Below are 13,633 nucleotides of genomic sequence, written 5' to 3'. Positions count from 1 at the left end.
TAACTACACCCTGGGCCAGACTTACAATAACTAAAAAAAGATCTTGAAAGACACTAGCCTATAAACTTGTCATTTCAGTGCCTTAATATTCGACATTAAACATTTAATGAAGTGTTCCCGATGACCCAAATACTTTGAAATCAGTACTTACAGAAAATGAAAACTAGTTACGTCATAGAACTATAATGAAATGAGGTTATAGTAGAATAGCATGTCTTCAACAACTTACTAGGTTTTGAAGTATGTATTGTAAATACAGCAGTGAAAGGTTAATACATGTAACCTTTATTGATAGAGACCTATACATGGTAATTAAGTTTCATGTCTTCAACTACAGGGACATCTCCTTGAGGATATTTCAAGAAATTGAGTTATATTATATAAATGTCACCAGTTTCATACTGAATATCCCAAACATACACTTAGGCTAGCATTTGATAACACTACCTGCAGATTGGTTTATTTAATGTTTTTTTTCTCTTTCTTTTTTCAGTTGTCACAATTTATGCTACTCTTGGTGAAGATGGTTTATGTCATGGTATTAATGAAACTGAAGTTACACACGTAGTCACAAGTGCTAGCCTTGTCTCAAAACTCAAAGTAAGCCAAAATAAACATTTAGTATTAAAGTTGCCATTTAGATTAGAATTGGGGTAGTTATTTTTAATTTTTAATTGATAAAACAAATTTAGTATATTTTACCAAGTGAAAAGACAATATGAATTGACATATACCAAGTCCTTGGTTGTAACTCAATAATTTGCAAAATATTCAAAAATGGGTAAAATGTTTGTTCTTGTTCGTACAATAAAAACACTTTTTTTACCTCTTTTTGAAATTAAATGAGTTACAAACAAGGACTTGGTATATGTCATTTCATATTGATTTTTCAAATAGTAAAAATAGTAAAGTTGTTTTATCAATTAAAAATGAAAAATAAAATTAAAAATGTGACCCTAATTCTAATCCAAATTGCCACTTTAACAATTATATTATTTTCTCATTTATGAATGTTTATCTGTATTTGCAAACTTATAATGTTGTACTATTTGTTGTTTTGTATTCAAACTTTACAAGGAGCTTGAAACCTTGATATTCTACTTTCTAGAAAATTCTGTGAATTTTTTATCTTCAACTATTTCAGAAGACTATGTGGTGTATTATTGAGTACTATTAAATATTATATCATAAATACTATGTAAAAGGAATAATATCAAAATATACAAATGGCAACAAAATACATATTTGTCATTTCTGTATTTTTTATGTCATCTTGAAAAAATTGAAACTTTTTCTTAACATAACAATGAAAATATTCAGGTGTACAGCAAATTTCAAAATGTTGGATTTTTTTTGGTCATACTCGTATTCCAGACATGTCAATATACTATAAATGCATTTTACAAGAATATATGATTTGGTATATAAATTAATTTATGGTATTAAATAAAAATTTCTACTCACACAGTCAGAATATTTCTTGGATGTGAATCGTAAATTTTCATTAATGTCTTGTGAGCATCATCAGAGATGTACTGGGAATTGTTTTGCTTTGTGAGTAGAAATTTTCATTTGATACAATGAACCCAGAGTCTACTAACATTCATTCCCATAATTTATGGTATGTTTTTATTTTACTTGTAGAATATCAAAGACAGAATACCTAAAGTACGTCACATTATATACATGGAAGACCAACTGAAACCGGTCATTCCTTCAGGTTTTCCATCCTCAGTACAAGTACACAGTCTTTCTAGTGTAGAAAAACTTGGTACAAATAGAAGGAGTAAGTATATGTATAGTATATTGAAGTCAATATGGCAGGATGTGCAGTTATTCTCAAAGTATTCACTTTTATCAGAATTGAAGTGAGGAGAACAAGTTAACATGTGGGTGATAAATACATTCTATATATTGGTAATTGGTCCAAAAGATTATCAAATTTTCACTTCCTGAGAGACTGCAATTATATTCATATTTGAAAAATTTGATATATGTGTTTGCCGTTTACAATTTACAAGTGTAGAAAGTATATGTTGTGTAATGTTTTGTTGCAGAGTTTTTAATATAGCAAAGTTTGCCATTGGAAAGTTCAGTGTGGAAATGTGTACTATGACAGAACCCCATGACATGCGAGTGCAAGTGTGGTGTACTTGGGGTATTTGCACAAGTGCTTTCAGTGTTTTTTGTGGCCGCACTTTCATGAGCGTAGCAAGTGAAAGTGCAGCAGAAAACATTGCAAGCACTTGTGCAAATATTTCTGAGCATCCACACTGAAACTCAAGTGGCATGGGGTTATGTTATTATTACATATGTTTATTTGAAAAAGCAAATTTGCAGAAAAATAATACATATAATCTCTGATTTCTACGAGTTATTTGTATTCAATTCAGCATTGCATGACATAATAAATATGTCTTCAATTTTAGCTGTGTCAGAAGTGTAGGTAAAAACAGTTTTATATATTTACAATATTATAATTTCAGATGGTAAGTCAGCACCCCGTCCAGAAGACATAGCAGTTATTATGTATACTAGTGGTTCAACTGGTACACCTAAAGGAGTTATGATTTCACACAGTAATCTAATGTCAGGATTATCAGGACAGTCTCAGAAAGTACAGAATTTAGGGTAAGTGAAAAACTCAAGTATTTGTACTATGTGTGTATGGTAATATATGAATTCATCACTTTGAAATTGTAGATATGAAATAATGTATATTGCTAATCTTGGTTGTCACTTGAAGGTTCTAGATATAAAACATTAGTTTGTTGAACAGTTGTTACATTTCATTGTCACACAGATGTACATAAACGTTGCCAAAGTGTCGCTACATTTAGTTGTTTGTCTGTAGTGATATATAAAACTTAACTTTTGTTGAAGTATCACTACATTGTGTTGTCCCTTTGAAGTTACATGTACATAAAACATAAACTTTCCCAAAGTTTGACTTCATGTGGTTTTCACTTTAGAGTTTTATAAAACAAACTTTGCTGACATTAGTTGACTCCAGTTTGTTGAATTATCACTACATTTCATTGTCTCTGTGAATTCTAGATATGAAATAACAGCTTGTGTATTATAAATATTACTGTTAAATCTAACAGTATATAACTTGTTTTTCCACTCTGATGGTGCAACTTGCATTCATTCTGTCGTCCATACAATGGTTGGAAAGTTTCCAATAAACATTAACCTGAAACAATCAAACCAACCCAAGTCAAGATTTAGGTTAACATTCCTAAAGATATTATGACTAGAATTTATTGGTTGTGTAAATTGAAGTAAACACAGTAAGAGTTTATTGAATGGAAGGGGTTGTTGCAAAATATCACAATTTTGCAGTCTTGAAAACCACAATATATATTAAAGCTGGGTCAAAATGTAACATTAATTAAAGCTAACGTATTATTAAATGTATGCCTTTCTGTCATGTTATCAAAATTAATATATATGACAGATTAATCAAAACAATATTTGTACATTGTATGATGTATGTTTTAATGTTCTGCAAAACATTCAGTTTCCGGTAAATGTCCAATTAATTCACTCAGTCAAAATGTTCATTGATTGTTGATTATTTGTCTTACTCATGTGAACTTTCATTGTTGGAGAGAAAAGAAAGCAATGAAATCTAAACAAATAGGAATTATTTCTTTGGCTGTTGCAACTTTATGAGACTTTGTTTTCCATAAAACAAGGCTCAGTGAATAGTTTGATAACTTTTGATGTAACCTCAACTCAACTATGACTTTATTTACAAACTCCCACCTATATACAAATCATCCACTGTCAGAAGACTTCGCTATGGTGCCACTTGACCTGCTGACTTAACATCATAACATGAATGGCATCTGAGTGATTCAGATGAAAGCTACGTAATTGCTTCAATTTCAAACTAAATTCCAAAAAGTTAACTTTTATCGTTAGCACAATTGATGAATTTCATGAACTCCATTTCTATGTTCCAGACCTTCAGACAGTTTCATTGGTTACCTACCCTTGGCACACGTACTTGAACTTGCAGCAGAGACAGCTGTATTAATCCATGGTGCCAGTATTGGTTATTCATCTCCCCTGACTCTCACAGACAACTCTAGTAAAATTAAACGTGGCAGCAAAGGTGATGTGGCTATGCTAAGACCAACTCTGATGACCACTGTACCGGTAAGTATGATAGGTCATAACTATTAGCTATATGTGTTTGTGTGAAGATTTGAATCTAGACATTAATATATACTTTAGGAATGCACACTTTGTCTTCTTCAACAAAGTACATGACTCTGTGTTGAGTCTTGTACTACTCCAGTAGACATACAACTGATCCAAATGTCATTGGTATAATGTATTATGTGAGAAACATGAAGATGAGATCCTCATGTTTGATGTATTGAGGTGATGAAACTTATCGAATTCAATAGGGGAGCTTAGCAGTACAAAGATGATATATGTATAGTAATCCACTGCTCTAATAACATATAGATTTGGTGAAAGAGCATAGAACTAGCTGTCAAAATGTGTAAAAATTGTCATTTAAAATCAACAACAACAACAACAACAACAACAACAACAACAACAACACCACGTTGTAATGAACTAACAAGCCAAAGTGAAAGCTGTGTAAAAATTCAATAACTTTGAAGTGTACACTTTTTTTCCCAGTTGATTCTTGATAGAGTGTACAAAGGTGTAATGGACAAGGTGAATGAAGGTAGTGATTTCCAGAGAGCTTTCTTTCACTGGGCATATAACTATAAAGTGAAGCAGGTGGAGAGACACTTTGATACACCTATTATTAACAGGTAAGTTAGAAAATAATCTGATATGTTGTTGAAAATATTTCAGGTAATAATTAGATGTTGATCCCCAATTTTTCTTCGTTCAGCCAAGGGAAATATGAGTGACCTAAGGGGCCTTATAGTGACTCGTAAGTTGACAAGCATTAGGTCACGAGTATTTTCCAGCTGAGTAAAGAAAAATATTGGAGAATAACAATTTTACCAGCGGCAGTAATATCAAAGAAATATCAGGGAAAGTAATGGTAATTTTGAATGTTTTGACTCATATTTCAAACACAGCAGAACCAGTGATGTAGACACGTGTTGTCATTACATAGATGTGCATTGTCGTGACGTAGAGCGACCAGAGTATATATTCCATATTTTTTGTTCACCTTGACTCGTGCATGGTATAATTTACAATGTTGTGTTTAGAACTACACTTTACATTTATACAGTATTGCAAATTAGTAGAAATCCTGGCAGACAAAAAACGGGTGACATCTTTCAATGCAGCTGAACAGTTTTCAGTATATCTATAAACTACAGCTATGCAACCAAAAATGTTATTTCCTTCCTATGGAATCATATCACATATCTTACATAGTTCCGACATCAGAGCTTGGAAGTTTACTATTACTAACTGTAACAGTATAAGACATCATCTATGAATATGGTAAACAGTTGGAAACAATATCACTCACTCAGTTCTTTGTGGTATAAAATGTTTTTTGTTTTTTTTAGATTGGTGTTTCAGAAGATTCGTAGTCTTCTTGGTGGACGTGTAAGGATGATATTATGTGGTAGTGCACCACTCTCACCAGCCACTCAACGCTTTATGCATGTATGTTTCTGTTGTCCTATGTTACAAGGGTATGGTTTGACAGAGACGTGTGGAGCTGGTACTATTGTAGAAGGTTAGTAGAAGTAGTTGTATAATCTTATCAACTTTATTAACCTGTTGAAAATTGTTCAAATAAGTCTCAGAATGGTTTGTAACATGTACTGTAACAGTTACAGCACAATATTAATAACAGAAAAACAAACAAAAACTATATGCACATGTTGATAAAACAAAATTGAGAGAAAAAATTATCAGAAGTTGTCTTAGTTGACTTTACATGCACATACTCATGAACTCACACACACACACACACACACACACACACACACACACACACACATACATGTACATACATAAATTATGCACACATGCATGCACAAATACATGCGTACATGTACACACATATGTACATACATACACACATACATATGTACATACATACATACATACATACATACATACATACATACATGTACACGCATATGCATACACACCCACATACACACACACACCCACATACATACATACATACTTACACATATACACATGCACACACACACACACACACACACACACACACACACACACACACACACACACACACACACACACATACACGCACGCAAACTAAATGTTAACCACATAGAAATACTTACCATGAGATTGTCATCCTTGTAGCAGGGATTCTAGAATGATTATATTATATTCTTTGTTACAGCTGATGATGTAATGACAGGAACTGTTGGTCCACCACTATGGTGTAATGATATCAAACTAGTTAACTGGACAGAAGGTAAGAACAGTAATTGTGGGCAAAACTAGGGTCATAGTTTGCATTATCAGTCATTTTTTTTGTTCAATAGGTAAGCTGACACTCTGACAGACTGAATAATAATATTGTATTTATATTTAGAATATGAAATGTCTGAACAAAAGTGAGAGTTAAAAGTTAAATTGAAGGAAAACTAACGTATGTGATTAACGAGGTGAGGTTGTGATAGGTGGTGGTAATGTTACCATGGTAATAACACAATGTTGTGATGTACTTTCTAGGTGGTTACACTGTCAATGATAAACCCTACCCTAGAGGTGAGGTTGTGATAGGTGGTGGTAATGTTACCATGGTAATAACACAATGTTGTGATGTACTTTCTAGGTGGTTACACTGTCAATGATAAACCCTACCCTAGAGGTGAGGTTGTGATAGGTGGTGGTAATGTTACCATGGTAATAACACAATGTTGTGATGTACTTTCTAGGTGGTTACACTGTCAATGATAAACCCTACCCTAGAGGTGAGGTTGTGATAGGTGGTGGTAATGTTACCATGGTAATAACACAATGTTGTGATGTACTTTCTAGGTGGTTACACTGTCAATGATAAACCCTACCCTAGAGGTGAGGTTGTGATAGGTGGTGGTAATGTTACCATGGGATACCTTAAGAACCCAAAGAAGACGGCTGAGGAGTACAAGAGAATGAATGCACAACGTTGGTTCTTTACTGGCGACATCGGAGAGTTCCATGAAGATGGCTCCTTGAAAATCATTGGTAGGTGTCAGTTCTTTGGAAAGACTAATTTTTTGTGTGTCCCTATGTAATTAAGTTCTGCAGTGGTTACATTACAATATACAGTATATGCAGTGTAATGAGGTATACCACATATAGTAAGATAGTATTTCCAATAATTTTATTCATTCAGCCAAGGAAATAATGAGTGACCTAAGGGGCCTTATCACAACTTGCGGAGTTGCTAGACAAGTAGTGGCAAATCCTTGGGTCATGACTAGCTGAATGAAGACAAATCTTGGAGAATAATATTATACCTTCTTAAGCATAAGTTATGAAAAATTGGGAAAAATAATGATTTGGAATGTTTTGACATATTTTGAGCACTGCAGAACTAGTGATGTAGACATTGATTGTCGTGACACAGAACGACCAGGGTAATAATATATAATCCATATTTTCTGTTTAAAGACTATAACTTGGCTTGTGTATAATTTTAATTATGTGCATTATCACTAAAATATATCTATGGTTGAATTACAGACCGAAGGAAGGACCTTGTCAAGTTACAAGCTGGTGAATATGTCTCCCTTGGTAAAGTGGAAGCTTCTCTGAAAACCAACTTTTTGATTGATAACGTGTGTGCATATGCCAACAGTACACAAACATATGCTATCGCCTTTGTTGTACCAAGTCAGAAACATCTCAGGGTAAGTAGATATTGGAAATGATATGTTGTAAGAATAGTACCTGTAGTAAAAGTTACAACAGATCTTGTAAAAGGTATGCTGTGTAGATGGATACAGCTATCTGCTGTACACTCATGACAGGTAGCTTCAAGATGAAGTGCCCATGATTTGAAATCATTAGACAGAATAATGAAAGTGCATCTAAGTTAAAATTGTTCAATTTCTGTCATCTGTATGTCAACAACATAATCCTGTAGAAGGGACCAGTAGTGTATTCCTGATGTGAAGAAAGGATATTATGTGGCCATTCCAGTATACTGCCCTCTAGCAACTTTTGTTAAGTTACTTTGTTTTCAGTGTGACTTCACGATACTAGCTGGACACAAGAGCTCATTTCTGTTTGTAAAGTAGAGTTTCTTGTGAGTTGTTGCCAAGGTATTAGAAATTAGTAGTTTAGTGTCAAACAGTAGTATAGATGTAACCATTTATGCATTTATGTGTGTATATTATTGTAGATATTTAGTGTGTTCTGTTCATGGTTGTCATCAATATTATAACTGAAGGATAAATTGTTAAGCTTCTTAATGAGTTGTACAATGCTCAAGTATAGAATAGAGCCCAGTCAATTGTAAAAGACGATTTCCGTCCAGCACGTAATTTATTCCAACTTATGCGCTCAGGCGAGCAGTACCGTTCGATCAAATCAGGTTCTAATCGCACATTGTTTAGCTTTTACCCAACTGCAGTCCGCACTCTTAATGAATCAATTTAAGTTCTCTGTTGACCCATCAATCTCATGTTAGGAGTCATCTACAGAATACTGTTTTTGTAAATTTTTCATTACACGCAAAATCAATGCACATTTCATTATATATGTACCAGTATATAACAATAAAACACATATCATATCATATAGTTTACATTTTGAATGATGAATCACAGTGACTGAATTTTACCTTGATTTTGATTGTGTAACATTTAAGTGTATCAATATTAATGAGAGGTTATGTACTGGTATTTTATCTATGCCAATTAATATCAACTGAGATGTCAAATTTGTCTTTTAATGTTAATGAGAGGTCACTGATACTGGGTGAGAGGCCTTGTACTAATATTTTGATGTATTTGACATTGCTAGAAACTGGCATCTCAACACTATGGTATTGGTGAAGAGGTCAGCTGGGAAGATTTATGTAAGAACAAAGATATGGAGAGAGAAGTGATGAAAGTTATTCAACAAACTTCTGCTCAAGGTAAATAGAATCAGATAAATTATCTTGTTGCACTGTATGCTGTAAAACTAAATGTTTGGAAAATGGTGACCAAATAATAGGACTTACTGTATGGTTGTGAATGATATGTAATAATAGTAATAGAGTGGTTTAGATACACTAGAATGCATACATGTATGAGAGCATTATTGTGCATGCGTACACGTAATGACGCATACAAAGTAGTGTTAAGTTATGCATTCAGAACACAAATGTGAAAGACAATGGAATGTGCACATGTGAGTTGGCATCTTCTGTCAAGAAGGCCAAATGCATGACTTTGTTTTCTAAAGATGTTGGTATTTTTGCCATTTTTCCTGGAACAATTAGTTTACAGCTATGCTTTCGAACATTACTATAAAAAATATGACATTTAATAGAAGAAAAATGACAAAAAAAACCTAAACACATATTTACAGTTACGTGTAGACCACCATTTTGACATAGCATTGTCTATACAGAATGCGTGGGTTGCTTTGAATCACGTGACTATGATATATATAAACTCTTGTCTCCCAAGAAGTCCAATGAGGGCCATCCTCCTGGATTCAGTGTTAATACAGGAGGAAACCGGAGTACCCGAAAAAAACGTGTTGTTTGGTAGAGTTAAACTGAACAACACTCTTCTTACTAGCAGCATGGTAAACTTAATAAAACTCTGAATTAGTTCAAACCCCGACTGCAGTGGTAAGAATCAAGTGCTTTAACCACTCTGCCACTGACAACCCCGTAGCCAGTGAGGGTTGTCAGTGGCCAAGTGGTTAGCTTGTTGTGTGTGTCTCACCACTGTAGTCTGAGTTCAAACCTGTCCAACACTGACTGGGTGTGATTAAAAATTAACCAGATCTGTATGTAAGAATGGTGATGCTCAGTTTGATTATATCGAACAATGCAGGTTTTCCTCTGGTACTCTCTGGTTTCCTCCTGCTTCAACACATGAACACTGTACAAGTGACAATCATATTAGAATTTCCAAAATTTGATAATTATGGAGTAACAAGTATATTATTATTATTATAGAGAAAGTGAGAGACATTTCCTGATCAAAACCAAATTGAAACATCTCAGTAAATTTTTGTTGATTTCTCTTTTTCTTCATAGCAAAACTAGAAAGATTTGAAGTGCCAGGCAAGATAATGCTGTGTCCTGAAGTTTGGACTCCAGATGCTGGACTTGTCACCGAGGCATTCAAGTTAAAAAGAAAAGAACTCAAGAAATTCTACCAGGCGGACATCGACAGATTATATGGATAGAATACCTCATAGATTCAGGACTCAATAAACTTGCACAAAGAAAATCTATCAACTCAAATTGTAAAGTGGTTTTGAAAATATATCTGACTAGTGTACCAAATATTGTCAGCCGTATTCATTATCATAAGTTAAATTGAATTCACTTGTAATATTCAAAATATATCAATATATTTGTCATTGTTTGACTTTGTGTTCAGTTGGCATAATGCCAAATCGAAAATTAATTTTCTGGAAAGTAGCCAAGATTTGAAAGTAGTGCCAGTGTTTTGAAATGCAATGGACTTTATTGTGTGAGATGTTTAGTTTGTGGAAGATCATTTATTTTCTGATGTACATATATTAATCACTGTTTTTATTCAGTTTAGGTGATATTTTAATTAGCTTGCAAATGAAGTAAATTGAGTTAATGGAATGGTATATTTTCTGTTATATTTTGGTTACTTTACCTTCGAGTTAGTTTTGATTATTGTGTTAATTTTGTTTTGATTGCATATTTAGAGACTAATATATACATAGTTTCGAATAAGTTACGACAATTTCAGCTTTTATTAATATCCATGTTGAAGAAAACAGGTTATCATTTATGGCGTAAATTTGATTGCTATGTAACATAAAATTCACATTTCACAAAATGTAACGAACACAGTCATTTCTGGGGGTGTAAACTGGTTGCAATACAGTGTACAAAATACAGAAAAAGGTAAAATTTTAATTAATAACATTGTAATGTTTCTTGAGACAGAAATATACTCAGTTCATGTTACTTGATAAATTTTGACAGCGTTAGTGTTTTTATTGTCGGTCAACATTATATAAATTCTTAATTTGATGAGATGCAAATGAATGCTAATTACATGCAAATTATATGCTAATCCAAAACTAGATGTGACAGACTCTAATAAAATAGGCTTTGCAATGATTTGTTGCATGTGAACGTTGGTATTCAAGAAAGATAAAACTTAGGAAAGAATTATTATGATATATTTATTTTATTTAACTGGTTTTGAAATGCCAGTATGCAGTAGTTTTAGTTTGCCGTGAATGCTCCATAGCTTGTTACTATGGCAATGAATGCTCCATAGCTTGTTACTATGGCAATGCACACTCTATAGCTTGTTACTATGGAAATGCACACTCCATAGCTTGTTACTATGGAAATGAACTTTTAGTAACTTTCTGAAAAAACATTTAGGTAAATTCAGAAAACGATTCAAGAGATAAAAAAAAATGTTTTTGTGTTTGGAAAAAAAAATTCAAAAAGTTTTTGAAAACCTGACTGTCCAAATTTATACCAAATATTTTGATACCCAGTATGAATTTACTTGTATGTATATTTCAATAAGTTATAATTCTCTATAATTTGTTAATAATATGCATGTGTATAATACAATGTTCCATTTCACTGCCTTATTTGGAATACGCCTGTCAAAACTGCTGAGTGAGGGCGCTGTACAATTCTACAACTCCTGCTGAGTGAGGGCGCTGTACAACTCCTGCTGATTTAGGGTGCTCTACAAGCCTCATAGACTGTAAGATACGTCGTGACGTTTCGCCCTCACCGGCCTCCTCTCTAGGGTTGGCCGATGTTTGAGGGCGCACCGTCACGGCGTACCTTACAGACTACAAGCCTCAATGCTTTGCTGTATTGACATTTGATTTGATTTAAGCCCAGTACTTAAAAAGTGTGAAAGATATTTTCATCACCAGTTAGCCAGTAAATTCAAAGTGTCTATGATAATTGTTTTCTTTTATCTTAACCTGGTTCTTTAAAATGAAATTCTTTCTTTGTTGTGGATACACTAAACCACAGACAAAAAAAGTCCTTGTCTGTGAATAAACCTAATGAATAGACATTTAAAATGAAAACAAAACTTATTTTACCTGTCATTGGAATTGTTTCCATTAATAAACTAAGCTGTATTGTATTTATTAAGATCTTACCATCAACTTGCTGTTGTTAAAATATTCTAACAATTGAATGTATGAAAAGAACTCTCCGTGTTTATGCATTATTAGTGGAAACAAGTTCCTTTGTAACAAATTTGTAGTTTTTAAGGAGATACTATAATCCCCATCTACTAATTGATAGTGTATATATTTCGATAACACAAGATGTTGACTTTTTGATTCCACTCGCCAAGGCTACAGTATACTTAAAATGGTCACTTGTTATCAATTTTATGTGTGGCACGGTAACCCTGTACTCTCAATATGTATTTAATGAGATTTGCATAATATTTGACATGTTGTTAGAGATAGTTGTTAAGTTTTCAATTATTTGGATATAGAAGGCAGTGCATCATATACATATAAGCATTTCATCCCTGGCTAAAGCCATCACTTGGTTAGATGTTTGAGATAATTTAAAAAATAGCATTACACAGTCTCCATGGAAACAGTTTCAAAGTAACATCCCAAATCTGTATTCATACTTTGTGACGTATTGTCAACTTGAGCACTGATTTAATAAAATGTTTTCAGTTCAGTATTAGACTATAAGATATGTTGTGTCACTTTGCCCTCACTGGCCTGCGTGAAAGGTGTTGACCAATGTGTGAGGGCGCCCCATCACGACATACCTTACAGACTAACTCACTTTGTATTGTGTGTAAAACTAGTTGCTTGAATACATACAGTAGATGTAAGTTTGTTTAGTTGAAGTTCGGACTGTAGAATATGTTGTACATTTCAATTCACATTCTATACAGAGGCGTTCATTTCACTCCTTTATCAGATATGTTTGTGTTAAGACGATGGCAAGTGACGATGGAAAGTTACTTATAGAGAAGCTAACACAAACACAAACTAAAAGTGTGATTGCTTTGGAACTAGAACTGTTGCAATATGTTGATATAAGCTAGCAATGGATGATGTAATTACACAAACAGTAGGGTGACATCTCTGATCACAAATTTTCCTTACAGTTGTCATTCATTCAACTTTAGTATTTATGCTATCTTGATGACAGGGTTATTATATTATATCCACATAACCCAGGTCCCAGGCACTACAACTCACTGGTGTAATCACCCACATTTAACAATACTTTTAGTTCTGTACATCTTAGTCGATACCTTGCTTTCCACAGTAATAGATGTATTCTTCCATTGAAAGTACTTGTGACCTTAAACAAAATGTTAACTCTAAAGTTGAAGTCATACTTGTAGGGTTGAAAGTTCATCAGAGTTGTCAAGTTTGTTTCACCTTGGTTGGTTGTTTGTTTCTGTCATTTGCTGTATACAGTGACTTTAACAGCTATTAAAGCAATTTAGACACAAATCAGTTTGTC

At 33.4% G+C, this 13,633-nt stretch overlaps 1 protein-coding gene across 1 annotated transcript in view; it reads left to right on the top strand.

The window, feature by feature from the left end:
* The window catches only part of LOC144442564 (fatty acid CoA ligase Acsl3-like), a 32,751-nt gene extending 19,137 nt beyond the window's left edge, over positions 1-13,614 (top strand). Inside the window, exons 4-14 of the mRNA XM_078131944.1 lie at positions 494-600; positions 1,645-1,786; positions 2,487-2,631; positions 3,972-4,167; positions 4,663-4,802; positions 5,523-5,695; positions 6,341-6,415; positions 6,985-7,173; positions 7,675-7,841; positions 8,959-9,073; positions 10,193-13,614. Of these exons, the coding sequence (XP_077988070.1) occupies positions 494-600; positions 1,645-1,786; positions 2,487-2,631; positions 3,972-4,167; positions 4,663-4,802; positions 5,523-5,695; positions 6,341-6,415; positions 6,985-7,173; positions 7,675-7,841; positions 8,959-9,073; positions 10,193-10,344 (1,601 nt within the window). The 3' untranslated portion in view covers positions 10,345-13,614. The remainder of the gene's footprint in view (positions 1-493; positions 601-1,644; positions 1,787-2,486; positions 2,632-3,971; positions 4,168-4,662; positions 4,803-5,522; positions 5,696-6,340; positions 6,416-6,984; positions 7,174-7,674; positions 7,842-8,958; positions 9,074-10,192) is intronic.
* The last annotated feature ends 19 nt before the right edge of the window (positions 13,615-13,633 follow it).

This window comes from Glandiceps talaboti, chromosome 11 (genome assembly GCF_964340395.1).
Source record: "Glandiceps talaboti chromosome 11, keGlaTala1.1, whole genome shotgun sequence".
In the NCBI taxonomy this organism is placed as follows: domain Eukaryota; kingdom Metazoa; phylum Hemichordata; class Enteropneusta; family Spengelidae; genus Glandiceps; species Glandiceps talaboti.
The sequence above is the reverse complement of the archived record's forward strand: the minus strand, read 5'-3'. Positions and strand labels throughout refer to the sequence as shown.